The 26,514-nt window shown below is 45.5% G+C and overlaps 1 protein-coding gene across 1 annotated transcript in view; it reads right to left on the reverse strand.

Annotated features, from left to right (window-relative positions):
- The window catches only part of LOC308577853 (uncharacterized protein), a gene marked incomplete at its 5' end in the record, with an annotated part of 46,824 nt that overhangs the window by 13,112 nt on the left and 7,198 nt on the right, over window positions 1-26,514 (reverse strand). Inside the window, 4 exons of the mRNA XM_081178252.1 lie at window positions 3,617-3,717; window positions 4,491-4,631; window positions 13,187-13,382; window positions 15,059-15,138. Of these exons, the coding sequence (XP_081034378.1) occupies window positions 3,617-3,717; window positions 4,491-4,631; window positions 13,187-13,382; window positions 15,059-15,138 (518 nt within the window). The remainder of the gene's footprint in view (window positions 1-3,616; window positions 3,718-4,490; window positions 4,632-13,186; window positions 13,383-15,058; window positions 15,139-26,514) is intronic.

Raw genomic sequence — 26,514 nt, forward strand, 5'->3', positions numbered from 1 at the left:
GTGCTTTGGTTTTTGCAATTTATGTGGTGTTTTTGTTTCGGAGGCTTTTTTGGTTCATTTGTTTTTGCGACTGTGCGGATCCCAGTTTAGTTACTGATTGATTGATTGATTGATTGAGTGATTGCAGAAACGGATAGAAGCCCCGGTCCCCATCCGAACAATGACTATCATCAGTGCAGGTGAGGAAAAAAAATAATTTTCATTTTTATCATTTACAAGACTGTTGTATTTATTTTAGAGTACAGTACATGGATGACTGCTTTCATTTTAGGGATCAGTGGTCTCGTTAGATAGTAAAATTCATGTTAAATGGCTGTTTTAGGGATTGTTTTTCAAAGTCTGGTACGGATTAATCCGTTTTGCATGACTTTCTATGGGAAAGTGCACCTTGGTTTTGGAACACATTCAGTTTGAGAACCAAGGTACCACTGTATAATTAACTGGGGGGGGGGGAGAGAACATTTGTGTAAAAACCAGAAGCCTTTCTAATAGGTTTAACGGGTGAAGAAATACCAAGAGACCTAAAAAGACAGTGTATTCTATTTATGCCAGAATGTTCTTAGCCCGGATGTGGAAGGAAGAGAAGGTCCCAACAAAAGAAGAGTGGATTATCAAAATGACTGTGAAGATCAGACATCAAGATGATAGGAAATTTAAGCAAAGAAAAAAGTTAAAAGGACAAAATGGGGAAAATAATGAAGATGAAATGTGAAAAAGCATGGTGCAAAAACCTTAAGGATATAACCATCGTTAGTTCAAAGATGGCAAAATTAAGGGAGAATGAGATAGGCAGGAGAAGTAAATATTTAAAAAACCAGAAGAGGGAAGCTGGGGGAGATTGGGATTCATCTATGCTGTCTGCAAGAATGATGTTTGTGTTGAATATAAAATGCTAAAACTTAATAAAAACTATTTATATATATAAAAAAATTAAACAAGAATGGGAAAAATTTATTGAATACCTTAAAGATACATATTTAGAAATAATAATAATAATAATAATAATAATAATAATAATAATAATAATAATAATAATAATAATAATAATTGTATCCCGCCCTCCCTGGCCGAAACCGGTCTTAGGGCAGCTAACATCAAATATATAACATTAGTATAAAATCAAACAATAATTAAATTACCTCCTAAAAACAAATCGGGATCAAATTAAAATCGAATTAGATGGTTTTCCACAGGCAGGATTGATATAACATTGATGAAGCCAAAGTAGCAAATAAGGAAATGGAATAGAACGAATCATTGTAATTACATGCAAGAAAAGATGGCAAAATATGGAAACGGGGGGTGGGGGGGTGGGGAAGAGTCCAAGGGGTTTGTATAATCCCAGTATTGTATATATTGAAAATGTTTGGAGTGTATGGAAATAAAATGATAAAATAAAAAAACTGAATAATAATAATAATAATAATAATAATAATAATAATAATAATAATAATAATAATAATAATAATAATAAATTTTATTTATATCCTGCCCTCCCCAGCCGAAGCCGGGCTCAGGGCGGCTAACAACAATCAAAATAGTCCAACATTTTAAAACATTCATTATAAAATTAATTAAATCAAATTAAAATCAAATTAATGGCAACCATCAAGCAAAATTCTGTGCAGGTTGCCAGAGGAGGGAGTCAGTCTGCGCCCTGACCAAAGGCCTGGTGGAACAGCTCTGTCTTGCAGGCCCTACGGAAGGATGTCAGGTCCCACAGGGCCCTAGTCTCTTGTGACAGAGCGTTCCACCAGATTGGAGCCGCAGCCGAGAAGGCCCTGGCTCTAGTTGAGGCCAACCTAACCTCTCTGTGACCTGGGATCTTTAGGGTGTTTTTATTTGCAGACCGTAAATTTCTCTGTGGGACATACCAGGAGAGGCAGTCCCATAGGTACGAGGGTCCTAGGCCGTATAGGGCTTTAAAGGTTAAAACCAGCACCTTAAACCTGATCCTGTACTCCACCGGGAGCCAGTGCAGCTGGTACAGCACCGGATGGATATGATCTCGCAGCGAAGACCCCGTAAGGAGTCTCGCCGCGGCATTCTGCACCCGCTGGAGTTTCTGGGTCAGTCTCAAGGGCAGCCCCACGTAGAGCGAGTTACAATAATCCAGTCTGGAGGTGACCGTCGCGTGGATCACAGTGGCTAGGTCAGGGTGAGAGAGATAAGGAGCCAACTGCTTAGCTTGGCGGAGATGAAAAAATGCCGCCTTTGTTATAGCTGTAATCTGCGCCTCCATGGAAAGGGAGGTGTCGAAGATTACACCCAAACTCTTAACAGACGATGCTGGCACTAATTGCACCCATGCAAGAGATGGGAGTTGCCCCCTCAATCCCATATCGCTCCGTCCCAGCCAGAGGACCTCTGTCTTCGAAGGATTTAACTTCAACCGGCTCCCACGTAACCATCCAGCCACAGCTTCCAGACATCTGGTCAGTGTATCTGGGGCCGAGTAAGGATGGCCATCCATCAACAGATAGAGTTGGGTGTCATCGGCATACTGATGGCAACCCAGCCAAAAACTCCGGACAAGCTGGGCGAGGGGGCGCATAAAGATGTTAAAAAGCATCGGGGAGAGTATCGCACTCTGAGGCACTCCACACACCAAGGAGTGGCGCGATGACAATTCCCCCCCAAGCGCCACCCTCTGTCCCCGACCGGAGAGAAACGAGCGCAGCCATTGAAGGACTGTGCCCTGGATCCCCACGTCGGCAAGGCGGTGGTCCAGAAGTTCGTGATCGACCATGTCGAAGGCTGCTGACAGGTCTAGAAGAATCAGCAGCCCCGACCCGCCTCGATCCAGCTGCCTGCGGAGATCATCTGTTAGGGCGACCAGAGCCGTCTCGGTCCCATGACCAGCGCGGAAGCCGGACTGGAATGGATCGAGAGCAGATGTTTCATCCAGAAACCTACCAAGCTGTTCAGCAACCGCTCTCTCAATCACCTTACCCAGGAATGGAAGATTCGAAACCGGGCGGTAATTGGATAGATCTAAAGGATCTAATGATGTTTTCTTTAAGAGCAGACACACCACTGCCTCCTTCAGTTCCCCTGGGAATATCCCAGTGCCAAGGGACAAATTGATGATATCCCCCAGGGGGGCCCGCACCTCGTCTGGACACGCTCTAATCAGCCAGGACGGGCACGGGTCAAGAGGACAGGTGGTGGGCTTTCCAGCTCGGAGGAGTCTGTCCACATCGGCTGGGGATATCCGGTCAAAGTGGTCCAATACTGGACCCGAGGACAGTCGAGGGGCCTCCAGTTCCTTTATTGTATCCAAATTGGCAGGGAGGTCATGGCGGAGCAACAGGACCTTCTCCGCAAAAAAGCTCGCAAATGCCTCGCAACTGTGTGTTAGATTGTTATTTAAATTTGGCTGTCCTTCAAGGGACAAAAAATAAAATAAAAATAAAAATAAAAAATAAAAAATAAAAAAACCTAAAAGAAAAAGAGAAAGTGCTTTATCCACAAGAGGAGTAATAATAATTATTAACAACAGCAACAATAATTTATTATTTATACCCAGCCACTCTGGGCGGCTTCCAGCAAAAGATTAAAATACAGTAAGGAGGAGCTCTTTCAATCTATTTTCCCCATGGCTTTGGAAGCTCACCTGATGGCCTCCTTGTAGTGCATGAGGGCCTCCTGGAGCTTCCCCTGCTGTTGCAAAACACTGGCTAAATTTGAATGCGCAGCTGCAAACTCCGGGAAGACCTGCGGGGAAGAAGCTCACTCTTAGTTTCCCTGAGAAGCATTCTAAAGAGACGGAGGCTGCTCTTTGAGGCTCAAAGGTTGTGGGCGTGAAATAAATCCTCATTTGGATTGACTTGCAAAAATTAAGGAGGAGGAGGAACCTATGGACTGCCTTTTTAGCATGCATAGGAAATACTGTTGGGAGATCAGACTGTCAAATGACCAATGCCGTATTTTAAAGAGCCCCTCTTTGATGCTCAAATGTGGCAGGGGCTGGCTGCAAAATAAATCACCGTTTGGAATGATTTGTGGTAATGATAATAATAATAATAATAATAATAATAATAATAATAATAATAATAATAATAATAATAATGGGCCTATGAACTGCCTTTTTCGTACGCATAGGAAATACTGTTAGAAAATAAGACTGTCAGGGGTCAAGCTCAGCCGACACAGAGAACAGCATGTGCCCAGCTTTTATTTCAATTTCTGTACCGTTCCTTAACACCTTGCATTGTTCTTCTGATGAAAAAGCAGATTTTTGGTCATTCCAGGAGGCCTAGGAATATAAAAAGGGGGACAGACCCTCTTCCTTCCAAAAGGGACTTATCGGACCATGCTTTGTCGAGCCTCAAAATGCTACTTCACTTTCACTTCTTCACCATTATTTCCGTTATTGATCAAGAAAAATTTGATCGGCGATTTTTAAAAAGACCCAGACTAGGAGTCCAGGGTACGCATGCCTAACCCTTATATGTCAATTTAATTGTTGTAATTCTCCACGCACGTACCTCAAGAGCTTTCCGGTAGAGGCGGACAGCCTTCTCGATATTCCCTTGTTCTCGCTTGATGTTCGCCAGGTTATTAAGAGAATCCGCGTGAGTCGGACATAAACGGAGAGCTGTATTGTAGCATTCCTCGGCTTCGGCAACCTTCGAAACACAAAACAGAGTTTTTACACGAATATTAGTATGTCTTTCACAGGAGCCCAAAAGGCTGCTCTGTGATGTGATGGCTGGATTGAGGTTTGATACGGCCCCTCAGCTCCTGACGGTAACTTGGTATTAGAGCGGTTCATAAAAAACTCTTTTTTTGAAAATGCCTGCTCCAAAGTTCTTCTCTTACCAACAGTAGAGATTATATAGCTATATCTGGAATGGCATGCATATCAGTTAATATCTTTTATATATATATGCCAGCTGTCCTTTGTCAACAACCAATTGTTGCTGTTTTTTATATTGAATATATGCTATATGGTAACTGTTGCACCTCATAGGTAACTCAAGCCTTCTGCACGTCACAAAAGATGTATTTTATCAAAGTCATTGTTGAACTGAAATACAATTAAGAAGTATATTAATAGTGAAATGCAATTAAGAAGAAGCATATTAACAGTAAAACCCCACAATTGTTGAGCCTTTTTTAAGGATTTGACCCCAGAGGTGCTGACTTTTTTTTAGGATTAAAGTTCTTGAGCTTTTTGGGGGGAAGTTTTGCCCTAGTAAATAAACCGCCACGAGGGCCGGATTAAATCGACCAGAGGGCCAGATTAGGCCCCTGAACTGGACTTTGGACATGCCTGGTCTAAAAGAACATTGGGAAAATTTAAATTCTTTGGCAGGATAGCAGGAAATATGACAAAACCAATGCATTTTGAGATCTAGGAGAGATGGGTGGAAGGCCCCCAAAGTGGACTTTGGACATGCTTGGTTTAGGGGAACATAAATACAAGAGCAGACTAATCCGATTCAAACTCTCTTTCCCGCACACTTACCGTCTTTTGCAAGATGTATTTAAGGAAGACAGTAAGGGAAATGGTTTTGGTCATACTAAATCAAAATTAAGAGACAGAGTTGCTAGATAGTAAAAGAAAATCATTGCCAAAAACGTATAAGAATGGCATACAAAGGATGAAGAAGTTAAGTCGGTTATGATTAAATGGGCTCAAGATTTTGGTCATAACATTGAATTAGATAAGTGGGAAAGATTATGGGCAAAAACAATTTATTGAATGTACAGCACTAATTAAAAATTTAATGAAGGTGACGTATAGGTGGTATTTGACGCCGACTAAACTTGCTAAAATATATATAACTCAAGATAAGGCACGCTAGAAATGCAAGGAGAAGGAAGGGAATTTCGTCCATAGGTGGTGGATGTGCACTAAAGTCAAAGTCTACTGGGATATGATTTACAAAGAATTGAAAAAGATCTTTAAATATACTGTTATTAAAAAAACCAGAGGCTATTCTATTGGGTATTGTCAGGGAACTGCCATCGGAGCATCAGGTGGTGGAGGGGCTCAGGGAGGAAGAAAGAGACTCAACAGCTGAAGCAGGAACCAGCAGGGGGAGGAGTGGATCTCTGAGGGAATGCGAGCAGGAGGGAGGGCTCAGAGACGCTTCCAGCGAGAACAGTGGGGAGGTATCTGAGTCTCCCATAGGGAGACCCACACCTCGCCGGAAACTGTCACGCCGTGAGTCCAGGAGACGCGTTTCCGTTAAGGAGCTTCTTTGCTGGAAGCGCTTCCGCAGACAGCCACTGTCAGACTCTACGAGTGACTAAGAGCAGACATGTTTGAGGAGCTCTGTCACACACAGAGGTTTGTGGAGCCGCACAAACTCTGAGGGAGCACGATTTTACGCACAAGCAGCTAATCATCCCATTACAGCAGTCTGACAGTGTCTGTACGCTGCCTGTGCAGGAGAAAGCATCATGAGCGACCCAGCCGGAACCGGAGGAGCAGGGGTTGGAGCTGGTCCAAGCTTGGAAGAAAGATACCGAGCGTTGGAAGTCCAACTTGCGCTGCAGACGGCGAGGCTTGAGGAGAGAAGGGCTCAGGATGCAGACAAGAAGGGGAGAGCCACTCAATTCCCCAGAAAGGTACCAGGATTGGTGCAGAAGTTTGGGGGGGACCCCAAGGATTACCATGCCTTTAGGACAGAGATGCAATATGCCATTAATGTGCAGTTTGATGAGTTCCCTGATGAGGAATCGCGAGTTGCTTTCGTAATTGGGCATCTTGAGAAAGGGGCGCGGGACTGGGTTCGACCCCTAATGGCAACGCACAATGACGTCCTAAAGGACACGATGAAGTTCTTTCGTGCAATGGATATCATGTTTTCCAGCGATATTGAGGAAGGGGTGGTGCGCAGACAGCTAATGGCTTGCAAGCAGGGAAGCCGATCTGTCCGTGAGTACTGGACTGAGTTTACCATGCTGGTTCACAGATTGGGTTGGGATTTATCGGCGGCACCCATTCAGATGCTATTTGAAGAAGGTCTTTCTTCGGCTGTGAAAGACGAGCTGTCCCGGAGCCCCAGGGCGGTGTCTATGGATCAGCTGACCAAATCTGCGCTGACCATAGGAGCGCGTCAGGAGGCAAGAGCCTTGGAAAGGCGGGAAGGGAGAGGGGAACGTTGGAAGGAGTTCCGCATTCCAGACATTCCTGAGCCAGCTTTCCCGCCGGCAGAGCCGATGGAAATCGGAACAGCGCGCGCGCGCGCATTTTCAAAACCCAGTGAGGGGGCTAAGAAGGAGGGAAAGGGCGCCCGGAAATGCTATCTCTGCCAACAGCCAGGCCACTTTGCCAGAGTCTGCCCCCAGAGGAAGGAATGGCAAGGGATGGTGGGAGCTGTTGAGGGAGGAGAGCAGGGAGAAACAGAGCAGGTAAAAGCCAACGCCTGGTTGCCACAGTCGGGGCACTGCAGCCAGGCCAAAGAGCAGTGAAAGTGCCCGTGCCAGACGCTCCTCAACCTGCTCTAGTGATTGAAGTATCGCTAGAGCTGCAAAATGGACACCCCCTAAAGATAAAGGCGCTGTTGGACTCAGGCAGCTCCTGCAATTTTATGAGCAAGGAGTTTGCTGCTGAACACCAGATACAGACGATCCCTTTAAGCAACCCCCTGCAGGTGACCACGATCGATGGCAGGGAGTTGTTGGGAGGAGGAGTCAGCTTGCAGACCGTCCCAATGATAATGAGGGTGGCAAGGCACACAGAACTGATAGCGTTTAATGTGGCCACCTTGGGAGGCGCTCCCATTATTTTGGGAATGAGCTGGCTAGCGCTACATGATCCGCTGGTGGGCTGGCATCAAAGAGTGGTTTCCTTTGGTTCAGCACATTGCTTAGAACTCTGCAAAGGGGAAAAGGGTTCAGCAGGGGCCCACGCCACCCTAGCAGGGACGGAAGTAATGGAGAAGGTGAAGGTACCACCACAGTATGCAGATCTCAGCGACGTGTTCAGCGAGAAGGAAGCTGACCAACTACCCCCGCATAGGCCCTTTGATTGCCAGATCAATTTACTCCCTGGAGCACAGCTTCCTGTAGGCAAGTTGTATGCCATGTCAGACAGAGAAATGCAGGAGTTGCGAGAGTTCATTGACAAGAACCTGAAGAGAGGCTTCATCAGAGAGTCCAAAGCAGCGGGGGGTAGCCCAGTGTTTTTTGTGGATAAAAAGCACACGGACAAGCCGAGACTTGTATGTGATTTCAGGCGGTTAAATGCAGTGACAGAACCAGTGGCTTTCCCTATGGCCAGGATTGATGATATTTTGACCAGGGTGCGGAAGGGAAAGATTTTTACAAAGCTGGATCTAAGGGGGGCGTACAACTTGATACGTATAAGGAAAGGGGATGAATGGAAAACCACCATGTTTACCCCTTTGGGGGCATTTGAATATCTCGTTATGCCTTTTGGATTACAAGCAGGCTCAGCGTGCTTTCAATCTTTTATGAACCACGTACTGGGTCCTTTGCTCTACAAGAATTGCGTGGCCTTCCTAGATGATGTATTGGTGTATTCGGAGAATGAGGAGCAACATGTGAGAGACGTCAGAGAAGTGTTGAGCAGGCTGCAAGCCAACAGGCTGTGGGTGAAACTGGAGAAGTGTCAGTTTCATACCAAGGAGGTGGAATTCCTGGGGTACCGCCTGTCAGACAAGGGATTGGCCATGGATCCCGGCAAGGTGCAGGCAGTGCTGGAATGGAAAACACCCAAAACCAAGAAGGATGTGCAGAGGTTCCTAGGGTTTGGAAACTTTTATCGTAAGTTCATCCGAAACTTCGCCCACCTGACGGCGCCCATTACGGACTGTCTCAGCAGTAAAAAGAAGTTTGTATGGACGGCGGAGGCGGAGCGAGCGTTTGAGGAACTGAAAAGGGCCTTCGCCTCAGAAGAACAACTTCTGCATGTGGATTTACAAAGGAAGCTGAGGGTCGAAACAGACGCATCTGACAGAGCCATAGGGGCGGTGCTTCTTCTGCAGCCGGGGAAGGAGGAGTCAGAGTGGCGACCGTGTGCCTTCTTTTCGCGAAAGCTGAACAAATCCGAGAGGAACTACACGGTGTACGACCGGGAACTTCTTGCTATTCATGAGGCTTTCCGGAAATGGAGGCACCTGCTAATTGGTGCACAACATAAGGTGCAAGTGTGCACGGACCATAAGAATCTAGAGTATTGGAGAACTGCGCGAGTGCTCAACCAACGGCAGTTGAGATGGGCCCAGGAGTTCTCCAAGTTTAACTTTGAGATTTGTTACGTGCCAGGCCCAGAGAACGTTAGGGCGGACGCTCTCTCACGCAAACCTGAATATTTGGAGGGGGAGGGAGCACCCGAAGAGACCCATGTCATTCCAGAGGACCGCTGGGTGTGTGGGGCGGCATTGGTGGGGCAAAGGGAATTGGTAGAGGGAACGGTGCATGATGAATACGCCCAGGACAAACTCAGGGGTCTCAGGAGGGAGGGAGACAAACCCGGAGGTTTTGAGGAGAGAAACGGGGCATTGTACTACAAGGGAGCGTTATATATACCCGAAGGGGAATTGAGGGAGAAGGTACTCAAGCAACTGCACGATAGCCCCACAGCAGGGCATTTTGGGCAACACAAAACCATGTGGCTGGTTACCAGGGAATTTCGGTGGCCCAAGGTCAGGGAAGATGTGCGGGAGTATGTGAGAGGGTGTGACCAATGCCAACGAGCCAAGGGGGAGAGGCGGGCACCGGCAGGTTTATTAGAACCACTACCCACACCTGAAAGACCATGGGAAGCAGTGGCAATAGATTTCATGACTGATCTGCCAAGGTCTAGAGGGAAAACAGCCATCATGGTTGTGGTAGACCTGTTAACTAAAATGGCCCACTTTATAGCCTGCTCACATGCGGTCACAGCAGAATAAACAGCTAAATTGTTTGTAGAAAATGTGTTTAGGTTGCATGGCGCCCCCTTGAGGGTGGTTTCAGACCGAGGGAAACAATTTACTTCCAGGTTCTGGAGGAAGCTCATGAGCTTACTGCATGTAGAGGTTAATTTCTCAACGGCCCGTCATCCAGAAACCAACGGGCAGGCGGAAAGAGCTAATGGTGTTCTCCAGCAATATTTGAGGTGTTATGTGAATGACAGAGAGAATGATTGGGTGGAGAAGCTGGCGTTGGCAGAATTTGCCTACAACAATGCAGAGAACGTGTCCACGGGAATGAGCCCCTTTTTGGCTAATCACGGGTGCCATCCTAGAGCCTTCCCAGGGGGGGGAGGGGAGAACTGGAGCGTTCCAGCTGCAGAACAGTTCGTTGAAGAAATGGAAGCGATCCATCGCCAGCTCCAACTCAACTTAAACAGGGCTAAGGAGGAATATAAGAGGCAGGCAGACAAAAACAGAAGGGAAGGTGAAAGCATTAGGGTGGGGGACCAGGTGTGGCTGTCAACCCAAGGGTTGCCATTCAAAGGGGGTTGTAAGAAGTTAAGACCCAAAAGGCTGGGCCCATTTGAAGTCATGCAGCAGGTCAACCCAGTGGCTTTCAGACTCCGGTTACCGAACCACATGAAGCTGCACCCAGTTTTCCACAGGTCGTTGCTGTCACCGTATAAAGGGGACAGAGAAGGGAGGGTCACTAGGGGGCCAGCAATGGAGGAGAAGGAACACAGCTACCATGTAGCGGAGATCCTCGATTCCAGGTGGAAGGGAGATCAAGTAGAGTATTTGGTAATGTGGGAAGGGGAACCGGAGTCGGAAAACACCTGGGTTAGGGCAGAGGATGTCAATGACGAAGTTTTAATAGAAACTTTTCATCAGAGGTTCCCACGTAAACCTCAGCCTGTAGCGAGGTTCCGGAGGGAATACTTTGCCACCACCGACGAAGAAGAGGAGTTGGAGGGGTTCACAGATTCCGAAGAGGAGGAGGATTCAGCGAGCCAGGACGGCGATCGATGGAGGGAATTGTTCGAGACGTCTGAAGATGAAGAAGATTCTTTTCGGGGTTTTAACCCTTCACCTCCCAGAGGAGAGGAAATGGGAGGGGGTGAGGGGGGCCCTGGAGGGGAGGTGGATGTCAGGGAACTGCCATCGGAGCATCAGGTGGTGGAGGGGCTCAGGGAGGAAGAAAGAGACTCAACAGCTGAAGCAGGAACCAGCAGGGGGAGGAGTGGATCTCTGAGGGAATGCGAGCAGGAGGGAGGGCTCAGAGACGCTTCCAGCGAGAACAGTGGGGAGGTATCTGAGTCTCCCATAGGGAGACCCACACCTCGCCGGAAACTGTCACGCCGTGAGTCCAGGAGACGCGTTTCCGTTAAGGAGCTTCTTTGCTGGAAGCGCTTCCGCAGACAGCCACTGTCAGACTCTACGAGTGACTAAGAGCAGACATGTTTGAGGAGCTCTGTCACACACAGAGGTTTGTGGAGCCGCACAAACTCTGAGGGAGCACGATTTTACGCACAAGCAGCTAATCATCCCATTACAGGTATTGTGGGAGAAGAAATTCCAAAAGTAGACTTATGTATGCTACCATAGCTGTAAGGACATTTTTAGCCCAGAAAGGCAAGCGGCAGGAACTTCCAATTTTGGAAGAATGGCAGACAAAAACAATTGAATATGCAGAACTGGCAAAGCTGGCAGTGAAAATCCGAAATCGGCGCGACAAACTGTTTGAAAAGGACTGGAGTAAATTTATAAAAGATGTGAAAGAACATCTGAGAATGTTTGCTGGTTTGATTTAAAATATTTTGTCATGATAATTTTTGAAAGTGATTTACAAATGCGGAAGTAAATTGTTTTAAGTAGAGTAAGAAGGTAAATAGGGCGATATATGTTCAGGTAGGCAGCTGTGGTGGTCTAACGCAGTTGAAATATATAAAAAATATATAAATTGTCCAGTAGCACATTGCAGACCAACTCAGTTTGGTCTTGGTAGAAGCTTTTGTATCTGAAGAAGTGGACCTGCATACAAAAAATTATACCAAGAAGAAGCCAAGTTTAGCAAGCCCTGTTTAGGGAAGCTTTTAATGTTTGATGGACTATTGTATTTTAATATTTTGTCGCCAAGAGTGGCTGGGGAAACCCAGCCAGATAGGCGGGGTATAAATTTTATTTTTATTATTATTATTATTATTATTATTATTATTATTATTATTATTATTATTATTATTATCATCATCATCAGGTGCTACTGGACAATTTTTAAAGGGTGATATAGAAATGCTAAGAGGATCGTGACTGCTTAAGAAAGCCAGGGAGTGGGAGCGGGGGAGGGGGGAGGGGAGTCGACGCTTGGTATGAGCAAAGTTGTATGTGACGATATGACAAAGGAAAAAATAAAAGAGGACTTCTTCTAGGTTCTGTACCCCAAATCCCCCCCCCAAAGAGCCCAATTTCGAGGTCACCATCATCCGGAAGGCTTTTTTCAGCAAACCCTCTGACATACAGAAAGCAAAAGGGACCGGTTTCATTTTCTTTTTTTAATTTTTATTTTATTTATAACATAGTCCACAACAACTCATACATACAAACAGACCCACCACCATTGACTAATTATCAAAATTAAACTCCTATCCCCTTACACAAAGAAAACATAACATAAAAATAAAAGACTTTATTCTGTTAAATGGCCGCCTTATTTACCTCTTGTATACTATTTCTTTTGTATGGGATTATTACAATTTTTCCTAATTATGACTTAAACCACAAAGTCTCCTGTAGAAATTAATTGAAACAAGTCCAAGTGTATATTTTGGGGCACTGTTTGGTAAAGTATTCTCTGCATTTTCCCCATTCCTTTTGGAATTCTTGTCTGGGTTGTGCCCTAATTGTCTCTGTTAATCTGCCCAATTCAGCATGGGGTAAAAGCCTAAGAAAAAGCTAAACAACTTCAATCCTAAAAAAAGTTCAACAATTTAAACCCTAAGAAAAGAGCTCAACAACTTCAATCCTTAAAAAAAGTAAACAACTTTGGTCGGCCCTTATGGCCCTTCACTTCATCAAATCTGGCCCTCTTTGAAAAAAGTTTGGACACCACTGCCTAATAGGAAAGTTTCTGTATTTTTTTTTCACAGGCCCACCAGAAATGTATAAGTGTCCCTTCTTCTTTACTGCACCTCCAGCACAGTTTTTTTGTTTTATACATTTTAGCTATTTTGGCAGGTGTTAAGTACCATCTATAAAACATCTTTTATATAGATGTTCCCCCCACCCCAAGGCAAAAGGGACCAGTTTCTTACGCTGCCTTTCTCTTTCAGCGCGTTGGCCAGGTTGCAGTAGGCGTCAGGGAAGTGGGGCTGGAGCTCAATGGCCCTCTTGTAGGTATCGATTGCCAGATCGATCAGCCCCTGTTCGTAATACACACATGCCAGGTTGCCGTGGACAACAGCGTGGTTGGGACTCAGGCTCAGGGCCCGTAGGTAGGCTGCAACGGCTCTGAAATGAGATCAAGGACTGGTTCAGTTTCATTGTCACCAGGGTGGATAAAAATCTGTTTTTTAAAAAATAAAATGCTTTGGGAGGACGATTAAGAGGATCGAGGCGGGCCGGGACTGCTGATTCTTTTAGATTTGTTAGCGGCCTTCGACATGGTCGATCACAAACTTTTGGACCACCGCCTTGCCAACGTGGGGATTCAGGGCACAGTCAGACAATGGCTGTGCTCCTTTATCTCAGGTCGGGGACAGAGGGTGGCGCTAGGGAGGGAGTTGTCGCTGCGGCACTCCTTGTTGTGTGGAGTGCCGCAGGGCACAATCCTTTCCCAGATGCTTTTCAATATCTTTATGCGCCCCCTTGCCCAGATTGTCCGGAGTTTAGGGCTGAGTTGTCGTCAATATGCTGATGACACCCAACTTTATCTGTCAATGGACTCGGCCCCAGACACACTGACCAGATGCTTGGAAGCCGTGGCTGGGTGGCTGCGTGGGAGCCAGTTGAAGTTAAATCCTTCGAAGACAGAGGTCCTCTGGCTGGGTCAGGACAACATGGGGTTGGGGGGCCAACTCCCATCTCTTGTGGGGGCGCAATTAGTGCCAGAGCCTTCTGTCAAGAGCTTGGGTGTAACCTTCGATGCCTCTCTTTCCATGGAGGCACAGGTTGCAGCCACAGCAAAGGTGGCATTTTTCCACCTCCGCCGTATTAAGGAATTGGTTCCTTACCTTTCTCGCCCTGATCTGGCCAGTGATCCATGCGATGGTCACCTCCAGGCTTGATTATTTTAACTCGCTCTATGCTTAGACTCACTCTGACACCCTATATGGGATTTGGTATATAAATTTTCCCGTGGCTTTTTTGCTGGCCCATGTAGCACCAGCATGGATAGCTGGCTTGGGTGAATAGCTGATGTTTCCTCCCTTTGTAGTCTTGATGAGGCTGCATTTTAAGCTGTATTTTAATTAACTGGGGTTTTTTTCTATTCTATTTTATTGTAATTTATATTTGGTGTTAGCCGCCCTGAGCCCGGCCCTGGCCAGTGAGAGCGGGGTAGAAATAAATAAATAAATAAATAAATAATTCGGGGAAGAATTATTTGTTTTAAGTTTTTCATGTGTGCGAAAACTCAGTCCAAGTTTTTCTTGGGGAAAAAATGTTTCAGCACATCAGTTAAGCAACATGGATACATATGCTACCATGTTACTGTTTTAGTGAAATAAATTGCTTAAATTGTTATGAAGGAAATGTTTCTTTTCTCCTTCCAATCAAGTACAGCAGAAAAGTTGTTCAAATAAAAAGTGTTCACTTATTAAAACTCACCATCATTTCGTCACAATCGGGCTGTATATAGCAGAACCAAATCATTTTGATATAACTGTAGAAAAGACTCTGAAGTTAGGATTCCAAAAAGGAAACCTGCCTCCGATTGTCAATATTAAGAGGATGCCAGCAAGGCTGAACCTTCCGGTAAAAGGGGGATTTAAATCAAGTCTTATGGATTTGGGATTTAAATCAATTTGCTTTAAATAAAATCAACCCTCTAGGCAACAATGGGAGTTAGTTTGGGTATGGGTGCAACCACTAAACTGAGAATATAAGACGTAATGTGATTATACGCAAAACCAATAAAAAACATTTATATAAAAAAGAGAATATAAGCTCTATGCCTATTTGCTTACCTGTCAAATATACGCGCCTCCTTCAAGACGTTCCCCAGATTAATGTAAGCATCCAGGAAGTTGGGGTCCAGGGTCACCGCCTGAAAATATTTAAGATAATAGATTTTTGTTACTAATACAGTCATACCTCAGGTTGAAGTAGCTGCGGATTAAGCATTTTCGGGTTGTCCTCCGTGGCGACCTAGAAGTAACAGAGCGCGTTACTTCCGGGTTCTGCAGCTTGCGCACGTGCAGACACTCAAAATGATGCCACACGCATCTACGGAAGCAGCAAATTGTGACCCGAGCATGTTCGCTTCAGGATGCGAACGGGGCCCGGAACGGATCCCGTTCGCATCCAGGGGTACCACTGTATAACAGCATGGTTACTTTTAAATAAGTGGGTCAACTTTGACCTAGGCTGCCTCCTACCTACCTTCCTACCTTATCGATCTACCGACTTTATCTTATTATCTATCTACTTGCCTACCTATCTTATCTATCTATCTACCTACCCTATCTATCAAATCTATCTACCTACCTACCATCTAATCCAGGTGTGGCCCAACTTGGCCCTCCAACCCCCATCATCCCTACCTAACAGGACCAGTGGTCAGGGACAATGTGAGTTGTAGTCCCAAAACAGCTGGAGGGCCAGGTTTGGCCATGCCTGAATCTATCTACCTACTCAATCAATCAATCTAACTAATCTATCTATCCATCTACCAACCTTTCTTATATATGTATCTATCTAATCTACCTACCTAATCTATCTATCTAATCTAATCTAATCTAACTATCTATCATCTATCTAATCTATCTATGCAAGGAATATCAACTGTACGAGAAATGGTACCAACTAATGGTACTAACAGGACACCGGAGGCCCATTGCAGCTGAAAAAATGCCTCCAGTTTTAATATAAAAAAGAATGGGAAACGTTTATTGCATATTGACAAAAGCAGTGCACACAGGTTAATACATTAGCAGGATTAATTTTTTTAAAAAAACCCACCTGTAATGGTTAAATTTAAAGTAGAATCATAGAATCATACAGCTGGAATAGACCACAAGGGCCATCGAGTCCAACCCCCTGCCAAGCAGGAAACACCATCAGAGCACTCCTGACATATGGTTGTCAAGCCTCTGCTTAAAGACCTCCAAAGTAGGAGACTCCACCACACTCCTTGGCAGCAAATTCCACTGTCAAACAGCTCTTACTGTCAGGAAGTTCTTCCTAATGTTTAGGTGGAATCTTCTTTCTTGTAGTTTGGATCCATTGCTCCGTGTCCGCTTCTCTGGAGCAGCAGAAAACAACCTTTTTCCCTCCTCTATGTGACATACTTTTCTATATTTGAGCATGGCTATCATATCACCCCTTAACCTCCTCTTCTCCAGGCTAAACATGCCCAGCTCCCTTAGCCGTTCCTCATAAGGCATCGTTTCCAGGCCTTTGACCATTTTGGTTGCCCTCCTCTGGAGTAAGGACAGTCCCCGGATTTACAAATCAGTCCCCATACAAAATCCATTTAAGTTGAAAAGTATCCCCGGACTCATTGAAAAAAAATCTGATAACCTTAAATTAGTGATGATGATTTTATTGAAGAAGAAGAAGAGTTTGGATTTGATATCCCGCCTTTCACTCCCTTTAAGGAATCTCAAAGCGGCTAACATTCTCCTTTCTCTTCCTTCCCCACAACAAACACTCTGTGAGGTGAGTGGGGCTGAGAGACGTCAGAGAAGTGTGACTGGCCCAAGGTCACCCAGCAGCTGCATGTGGAGGAGTGGAGACGCGAACCCGGTTCCCCAGATTATGAGTCTACCGCTCTTAACCACTACACCACACTGGCTCTCCAGTGATGATAATGAATGATGATAATACAAAGGAACCAGGGGAGGCAAGTCAAATAATCCCATAATGTGGGATTAACATTGATTGTGTATACAGTTGTTTTTTAAAAAAATATTATTTAATTTAATGATTTGGTTTTTTGTGAAAACTAAAAAAATATTATACAGTGGTAGCTTGGGTTAAGTACTTAATTCGTTCCGGAGGTCTGTTCTTAACCTGAAATTGTTCTTTTTTTAAATAATAATAATAATTTTTATTAAATTTTCCTATTTACAAATTCGCCATCCCAAACAGTATTCACAAATTTCAACTTTTTGGACTTCCACAAGCTTTTCCACCAATCCATATTTTCTATTTTTATGCATTCTCTAAATTTATATTGCCATTTAATATTATCCTTTCAGTTCTATTTCTTTTTTACAATACATCTTTAACTTTCACAAAGCCTCTTTAAATCCCACTAGCGTTGTCTGTTCGTCACATATGCTTTTCCGATAATCTGTAAACTTTCCCGAGTCCTCGATGAACTTGTGATCCCATTGATATCTAATCTTCCCAGTCAGTTTATCCAGTTCTGCATAGTCCATAAGTTTCATTCTCCACTCTTCAAGGGTCGGTAGCTCCTCTTGTTTCCATTTTTGGGCCATTAATATTCTTGCCGCTGTTACTGCGTATTGGAAAAGTTTGTAATCCTTTCTATTTATCTCTCTTCCAGTTATTCCTAACAAAAAGGCTTCTGGTTTCCTTACAAATGTGTATTTAAGCATCTTCTTCAACTCATTATATATCATTTCCCAGAAACCCTTTACCTTCTTACATTCCCACCACATATGGAAAAAAGATCCTTCTTTTTCTTTACATTTCCAACACTTATTACATGTTTTGAACATTTTTGCTAACTTAACCGGTGCTATGTACCATCTATATACCATTTTCATAATATTTTCCTTTTTCCATTTTCATAATATTTTTCCCAGTCAGCCAATTGTATATTATAACCAAAGTCTCTGGCCCAATGTATCATAACCGACTTTACCTCCTCGTCCATCGTTTGCCAATCCAACAACATTTTATACATTTTTGACAATATCTTATAATCATTGTTTATCATCTCTATTTGAAATTTCGATTCTTTTTCCGTATATCCACTCTTTTAAATCCTTTTTAAACATTTCATTTACCTGAAAATAATGCAACCAATCAAACACATGTTCTTTTACTTGTTCATATGGCTTCATTTTCCATTTCCCCCCTTCTTTAATTATTAGCTCTCCGTAAGTGATCCAATTCCCTCTCATATTGATTTTCTTTACACTCATAACCTCTAATGGAGACAACCAGTGTGGAACTTTGGGTTCTAATATATTTTTATACCTATCCCATATTTCTATTATGGAGCTCCTGAAAATGTGATTCTCAAAACCCTTGTGACTTTTCTTCTTCTCCAACCACAAATACACGTGCCACCCAAATCTATTATCAAATCCTTCTAACTCTAACAGTTTATTGTTTTTTAATTTTATCCATTCCCTTAACCAGCAGAGACAAGACGCTTCATAATATAATTTCAAATCTGGCAGCGCAAAGCCTCCTCTTTCCTTTGCATCTGTCAATAACTTACATTGTATTCTTGGCTTTTTGCCCTGCCAGATATATCTTGAATTTGCCACTCTTTGAAAGTCGTTGTCCCCCTAATTATAGGAATCATTTGGAACAAAAATAACATCTTTGGAAGCACACTCATTTTGATCGTTGAGATTCTACCCCCAAAAGAAAGTTTCATCCTTCCCCAAACTTACAAAACTTTTTTGATTCTGTTCCACACCGGTATATAGTTGTTTTGAAATAAATCAATATTTCTTGGAGTTAACCATATTCCCAGATATTTTACCTTCTTCGCCACTTCAATCCCTGATTCTCGTTGCATTACTTCTATTGCACTTTGGTCCATATTCTTAATCATTACTTTGGTTTTTTTCTTATTTAATTGTGGGAGCCAGGAAGTCATGGAAAAGGTTTGTAGTGCCACCTGGTGCCTTGCTGACCTCGGTGACCAGCACTCTGAGCTTACAATGTATTAGAATGTATTGACCCTATAAGGAGTTAGGTTCCCCCCTCTGGGCACTGTAACCCTATATGGTTTGTGGGTGGGTTAAAGCTTGACCGGATGAGGTAACGTGAGACATTGGAATGCAGCCATGCGGCTGGAGAGAACAAAGGATAATAAAATCGGAGGAGAGAGAGGAAGGAGCTTTTTTGCCCTCCGTCCATGGAGACATTTGCCTTTGTGTGTTTTTTTTCTTTGCCTTGCACCCCAAAATGACGGCTGGTTTCCGTCAACTGGTTCCCACAAGTGGTGCCCTCTCTGAGGCAGAATGAAAGGATACGGCTGAGGTTTTTAAAAGGGAAAAAAGAAGCAACTGGAAGCAAACAGTCTGAGGCAGACTAAGAGGATTTTAAAAGAAACTGTGAGAGGATTTTTGATCCAAGCAGTGGTTATCATCGACTCACTACGTCCGGCAAGGATTGCAAAGCGCTCTACATCTTTAAAAAAGATCCCGGTGAGTTCGATCCCTTCTATTATATTGATTTTTGAAAAATGGGCAGCTCTTTGACTACTGCCCAACAGAAATTTTTAAAAGACTTAAAATTTCTCCTCTCCTCCAACAAACTGGAAGTTCCCGAGGGTGATTTGATACAGCTCATTCTGGCCATTGATGAACATTCTCCCTGGGACTTGGGTGTAATTGCAAATGGGACTTGGGAACTGAAACTTTGGGACAAGATTGGTGAACATTTTCATGAGCTCCCCAGCATCAGTACTCGGATTTTAAATGCATGGTGCAAGGTTCATTACGCTATGGGCTCTTTATCACCAAAAAATATCTCCCTGGCTGCATTGCCATCACAACCTCCAGCTTCTTTAATCCAGTCTGCTGTGTTAGAGTTTGTTCCAATCCTTGCCCTGCCAGCAGCTCCAGAACCCAAGCCTCCAGATTATAGTTCCTCACTAGAGGACCCAATCCTGCAAAAATATCGTGGTCTGGCTGGAAATGACCCTGCTCTTTCAGCAGCAGAACCAGCTACCCCCTTTCAACGTGCAGCCCTTGCCTGTTCCTTATCTCAGGATACCATGGCATTCCCTGTTATTGTGCCCCCTGCTGGTGCTCCAGCAGGAACTCAAGCCCAGCACCAACCTTTTGACTTTAAAATCTTGAAAGAGCTCCAATTGTCAGTCAGGACAAATGGACTGCAAGCACCATTCACACAGGCTCTTTTGGAAGCCACATTAGCCCAGCTGTTGGTTCCAGATGACATCAAGCTTTTGGCACGTACAGTTTTACCTCCATCAGCTGGTGTATTATTTGCTCATGAATGGGAAATCGCCTGTCGTGGTTATGCTCCTGCCTTACTGCAACAAGCAAGAGGGAATAATCCTAATATTACCCTCGCAGATGTGATGGATGCTATGATGGGGCGTGGGCCCTTTGCTCAGGCTTCAGTACAAGCCACACTGCTGCAGATTTTATTGAGGGATACTGCTCTTGCTGCTCAACAAGCAATGAGAAAAATCCCAGAACCCACCAGTATTCAATCAAGGTGGGGTTCAATCAGGCAAGAGGCAAGAGAATCATATTCTTCCTTTATGGACAGGCTGATTACAGCAGTGAGTAGACAAATTGAAAATCCTGAAGCCAAACAAATAATTATCAAACAATTGGCCTTTGAATATGCCAAAGAGGATTGTAAGGTTGCGTTAAGACCGATAATACACAATCCTGCCACAGACACAGCAGCCATGCTTCGCATTTGTCAGTCTGGTGATACAGCCACCCACAAGATTCATCTGCTAGCAGCAGCGCTCAATGAAAACCAGCCTGTAGCCACCGATACAACGTTTCCAGCATGGCAAACCAGGATCACCGATACCTCAGTGTGGGTAGAACGGTGGCCTCCACCAAAAGAAAAATCCGCAGCAATGGCACCATCCTGTTTCTGAACAGCTTATCTCTGAACAATTGACTTTCGGCCACATTGAACCATCTTCATCCCACTGGCTCCAGCAGACAAGGAACAGTTTGCTTTTACATTGCCAGTATATCACGATTCGCAACATTATCAGTGGATTGTCCTCAAGGCATGTGAAACTCCCCTACACTTTGTCAACATTTTGTGGGTGAAGCATTGAAACCTTTCCACATGCGCCACCTAGAGGTGCTGCACACGAGCTGCACCTGGCCGTATTTGCTACATCGTTGCCAACAGGAATTTTATATGCTCAGGCGGAACAAGAAGAAGACTATCTGCATTATAGAATGGTTACATCTACCACATACCCCACCAAAGAACATTTATTCAGTAATTGAATCCACATCAGACATTGTTATCAAAGGACGTTCACGTGCAAATTGCTTTAGCTGATTTTATAGGTGTCATCATTTTTAACCCTCCAAAGGATGACCGTTTGACATTTCTGACACAGGTCACCTATGTTTGGCTACCCCCTTGTCTCTCACACCTCTCCCCTCTGCACTAACCCTCTTCACGGATAGAACAAGAAGTAGGGGGGTGGTGACATGGGAGGAGGGAGGAAAATGGAAATGTTTATATACCCCTCCACAGTCTTCTGCCCAGTGAGCTGAGCTAGCAGCTGTGATTCTTGCCTTTCAATCCTTTCCTACTCAACCTTTCAATCTTATTGTGGATACTCAGTATGTATATCGCCTTTTTGCTAGTTTACCAATATCTTATATAACTCCTTCCTTGGATTCTGACTTGTTTTCCTTGTTTCTTGGCCTGCAGGCCTTACTTCAGCACAGAGAGTTATCTTATTATGTTGCACATCTTCGCTCCCACACATCACACCCAGGGTATTTAGCAGAGGGCAATGCAAGAGCAGATGTGGCTCTGAGGGACATTTCTACCTTTTCTCTCTTTTCTGACCCTATACTAGGTCATAACACCTTTCACCTTCCTGCGAAAGCATTGGCAAAGCATTTTTCTATTCCTTTGGCCCAAGCAAGGGATATAGTTTCCCAATGTGCTTCTTGTTCTAAATCTCAGCTGGCCATTCCTTTTGATGCTGTCAATCCTAGGGGCACGTCTGCATTGGCGTGTTGGCAGATGGATGTCACACACACACCTGTGTTGGCTCCACTCTCCAAGGTTCACCTCACGGTGGACACCCACTCTGGATTCATATGGGCTACGCCCATGAGGGGGGAAACAGCTTGGCATGTCATTCAGCACACTATCCGCTGTTTCTCAGTCATGGGTAAACCTGCGCGTATCAAAACTGATAATGGTCCAGCATATATTTCTAAAACATTTTCGGAATTTTGTATGTTGTGGAATGTGAAATTAACTCATGGCATACCCTTTAACTCCACAGGTCAAGCTATAGTGGAAAGAGCACACCTGACGTTCAAAACACTATTGCTTAAACAGCTTGGCGGCCGAAGCATACCAACGGCAGATATCCCTTCGGCTGTTCACCAAGTTCTTTTTGTACTTAACCATCTTTTATATCCACATAATAGGACCCATACTCCCGCGGAATTGCATTTTAGGAAGGAGGAGGCACTCCCCCACCCCTTGGTGGTGTACCGACGCTTGCCTGATCCCGCGTGGCATGGACCTGTTCCGCTGATCACGTGGGGACGAGGGTACGCGGCAGTGGACGTCGAGGACAAGCCTTTGTGGGTTCCAGCTCGATGCGTGCGGCCATGGCGAGTCCCTTCAACTACAGAAGTGCCTTCCTAACCATTTGCCTTGCCATCTTTTGCTGCATCATTATACAAGGAAGAGAAGCAGACGACACAATCCAGTTGCAGCCACCATATTTCACCTTATCGGCTGGCAAGCAGCTGTCGCCTGAATCCTACTCTGGCTGGCAGTATCCACGGCTCAGCCACTCTCGAACTATAAGAACAGCATTGTTGAATAAGACTTTTAGGGGAGAAAATTATCATAAGATATGGAGGAATAATATTTTTGTACAAGATATGATTAAGTTTACCAGTTTATTGCATGCTTCTAAATGTTGGTTATGTATGCACATGCCGCCCTTTGCCAGTCATTCAGGCATAATGCTTCATGGCGTGCCTGTCAATGGATCTTTTCAATTTACTAATATTATATCCCCTAAGCAAACTTTTTGGCCTCCAGTACAATTGACCCTCCATGAGCCTGCCCCCATTTGTTTTCAAATTAAAGAGGGGAAAGAATCATGGGGCATATATCCAAACTGTCAATATACATTGAAATTCATGTTTAATAGCTCTTGTTCTCTTACAGGAACATACAGTGACCAATCTCAGTGCTTTAGAAGCGATACCAGTGCATGGCTAAAAACTAGGAAAGAAACCTACCATGCAAATTGGAGTCTGAATTCTTCTATCCCTGGCTTAGCAAATGCCACAGATGAGCAATTTCATATCAGTTCCTGTCAGGGAACTGCCATCAGAGGAACAGGTGGGGAGAGGGCTCACGGAGGCTGGGAGGGACTCAGCAGCGGAAGCAGGGACCAGCAGGGGGAGAGATGGGTCTCTGGAGGAAGGTCTCACGAATGCTGAGAGAGACGCAGCAGCTAAAGCAGGAACTAGCAGGGAAAGGGGAGGATCTCTGAGGGAAAGCGAGCAAGAGGGAGGGCTCAGGGACACGTCCAGCGAGAACAGTGGGGAGGTGTCAGAAGCTCCCATAGGGAGACCCATTCCTCGCCGGAAGCTGTCACGTCGTGAGTCCAGAAGACGTGTTTCCGTTAAGGAGCTTCTATGCTGGAAGCGCTTCCGAAAACAACCACTGTCGGAATCTGCAAGTGACTAGGGCAGACATGTCTGAGGAGCTCTGTCACACACAGAGGTTTGTGGAGTTGCACAAACTCTGAGGGACCACGATTTTACGCACAAGCAGCTAATCATCCCATCACAGCATTCCGACAGTCTTTGTAAGCTGCCTGTGCAGGAGAAGGCATCATGAGCGACCCAGCCGGAACCGGAGAGGCAGGAGTTGGAGCGGGTCCAAGCTTGGAAGAAAGGTACCGAGCGTTGGAAATCCAACTGGCGCTGCAGACGGCGAGGCTTGAGGAGAGAAGGGCTCAGGATGCAGACAAGAAGGGGAGAGCCACCCAGTTCACCAGAAAGGTACCAGGATTGGTGCAGAAGTTTGGGGGGGGACCCCAAGGACTACCATGCCTTTAGAACAGAGATGCAATATGCCCTCAATGTGCAGTTTGATGAATTCCCTGACGAGGAATCGCGAGTGGCTTTTGTGATTGGGCATCTTGAAAAAGGGGCGAGGGACTGGGTTAGACCCCTGATGGCAACACACAATGACGTCCTAAAGGACACCATGAAGTTCTTTCGTGCAATGGATCTCATGTTTTCCAGCGATATTGAGGAGGGAGTGGTGCGCAGACAGCTAATGGCTTGCAAGCAGGGAAGCCGATCTGTCCGTGAGTACTGGACTGAGTTCACCATGCTGGTTCACAGATTGGGGTGGGACTTATCGGCGGCACCCATTCAAATGCTATTTGAAGAAGGCCTTGCTTCGGCTGTGAAAGACGAACTTTCCCGGGGTCCTAGGGCGGATTCTATGGATCAGCTGACTAAATCTGCGCTGACCATAGGAGCGCGCCAGGAGGCGAGAGCTTTGGAGAGGCGGGAAGGGAAGGGGGGACGCTGGAAGGAGTTCCGCATTCCTGACATTCCAGAGACAACTTTCCCGCCGGCAGAGCCGATGGAAATCGGAACAGCGCGCGCGCGCGCAGTTTCAAAGCCCAGTGAGGGGGGAAAGAAGGAGGGAAAAGGCGCCCGGAAATGCTATCTCTGCCAACAGCCAGGTCACTTTGCCAGAGTCTGCCCCCAGAGGAAGGAATGGCAAGGGATGGTGGGAGCTGTTGAGGGAAGAGAGGAGGGAAAACCGGAGCAGGTAAAAGCCAACGCCTGGTTGCCACAGTCGGGGCACAGCAGCCAGGCCAAAGAGCAGTGAAAGTGCCCATGCCAGAAGCTCCTCAACCTGCCCTAGTGATTGAAGTGTTGCTAGAGCTGCAAAATGGACACCCCCTAAAGATAAAGGCGCTGTTGGACTCAGGCAGCTCCTGCAATTTTATGAGCAAAGAGTTTGCAGCTGAACACCAGATACAGACTATCCCTTTAAGCAACCCCCTGCAGGTGACCACGATCGATGGCAGGGAGTTGTTGGGAGGAGAAGTCAGCTTGCAGACCGTCCCAATGATAATGAAGGTGGCAAGGCACACAGAACTGATAGCGTTTAATGTGGCCACCTTGGGAGGAGCTCCTATTATTTTGGGGATGAGCTGGCTAGCGTTACATGATCCGCTGGTGGGCTGGCATCAGAGAGTGGTTTCCTTTGGTTCAGCACATTGCTTAGAACACTGCAAAGGGGGAAAGGGTTCAGCAGGGGCCCAAGCCACCCTAGCAGGGACGGAAGTAATGGAGAAGGTGAAGGTACCACCACAATACGCAGATCTCAGCGACGTGTTCAGCGAGAAGGAAGCTGACCAACTACCCCCGCATAGGCCCTTTGACTGTCAAATCAATTTACTCCCTGGGGCACAGCTTCCTGTAGGCAAGTTGTATGCCATGTCAGACAGAGAAATGCAGGAGCTAAGAGAGTTCATTGACAAGAACCTGAAGAGAGGCTTCATCAGAGAGTCCAAAGCAGTGGGGGGTAGCCCAGTGTTTTTTGTGGATAAAAAAAACACAGACAAGCCGAGACTTGTGTGTGACTTCAGGGCGTTAAACGCAGTGTCAGAACCCTTGGCTTTCCCTATGCCCAGGATTGACGACATTTTGACCAGGGTGCGGAAGGGAAAGATTTTTACAAAGCTGGACCTAAGGGGGGCGTACAACCTGATACGTATAAGGAAAGGGGATGAATGGAAAACCACCATGTTCACCCCTTTGGGGGCATTTGAATATTTAGTTATGCCCTTCGGTCTACAAGCAGGCTCGGCGTGCTTCCAATCGTTTATGAACCACGTACTGGGGCCTTTGCTTTACAAGAATTGTGTGGCCTTCCTAGATGACGTGTTGGTGTATTCTGAGAATGAGGAGCAGCATGTGAGAGACGTCAGAGAAGTGTTGAGCAGGCTGCAAGCCAACAGGCTGTGGGTGAAACTGGAGAAGTGTCAGTTTCATACCAAGGAGGTGAAATTCCTGGGGTACCGCCTGTCAGACAAGGGATTGGCCATGGATCCCGGCAAGGTCCAGGCAGTGCTGGAATGGAAAACACCCAAAACCAAGAAGGATGTGCAGAGGTTCCTAGGGTTTGGGAACTTTTATCGTAAGTTCATCCGAAACTTTGCACACCTGACGGCGCCCATTACGGACTGTCTCAGCAGTAAGAAGAAATTTGTTTGGACTGAGGAGGCGGAGCGAGCGTTTGAGGAACTGAAAAGGGCCTTCGCCTCTGAAGGACAACTTCTGCATGTGGATTTACAAAAAAAGCTGAGAGTCGAAACAGACGCATCAGACAGAGCCATAGGGGCGGTGCTTCTTCTGCAGCCAGGGAAGGAGGAGTCAGAGTGGAGACCGTGTGCCTTTTTTTCGCGAAAGCTGAACAAATCTGAGAGGAACTACACGGTGTACGACCGAGAACTTCT

This window comes from Podarcis bocagei (assembly GCF_964188305.1).
Source record: "Podarcis bocagei genome assembly, chromosome: W".
NCBI classification, from domain to species: domain Eukaryota; kingdom Metazoa; phylum Chordata; class Lepidosauria; order Squamata; family Lacertidae; genus Podarcis; species Podarcis bocagei.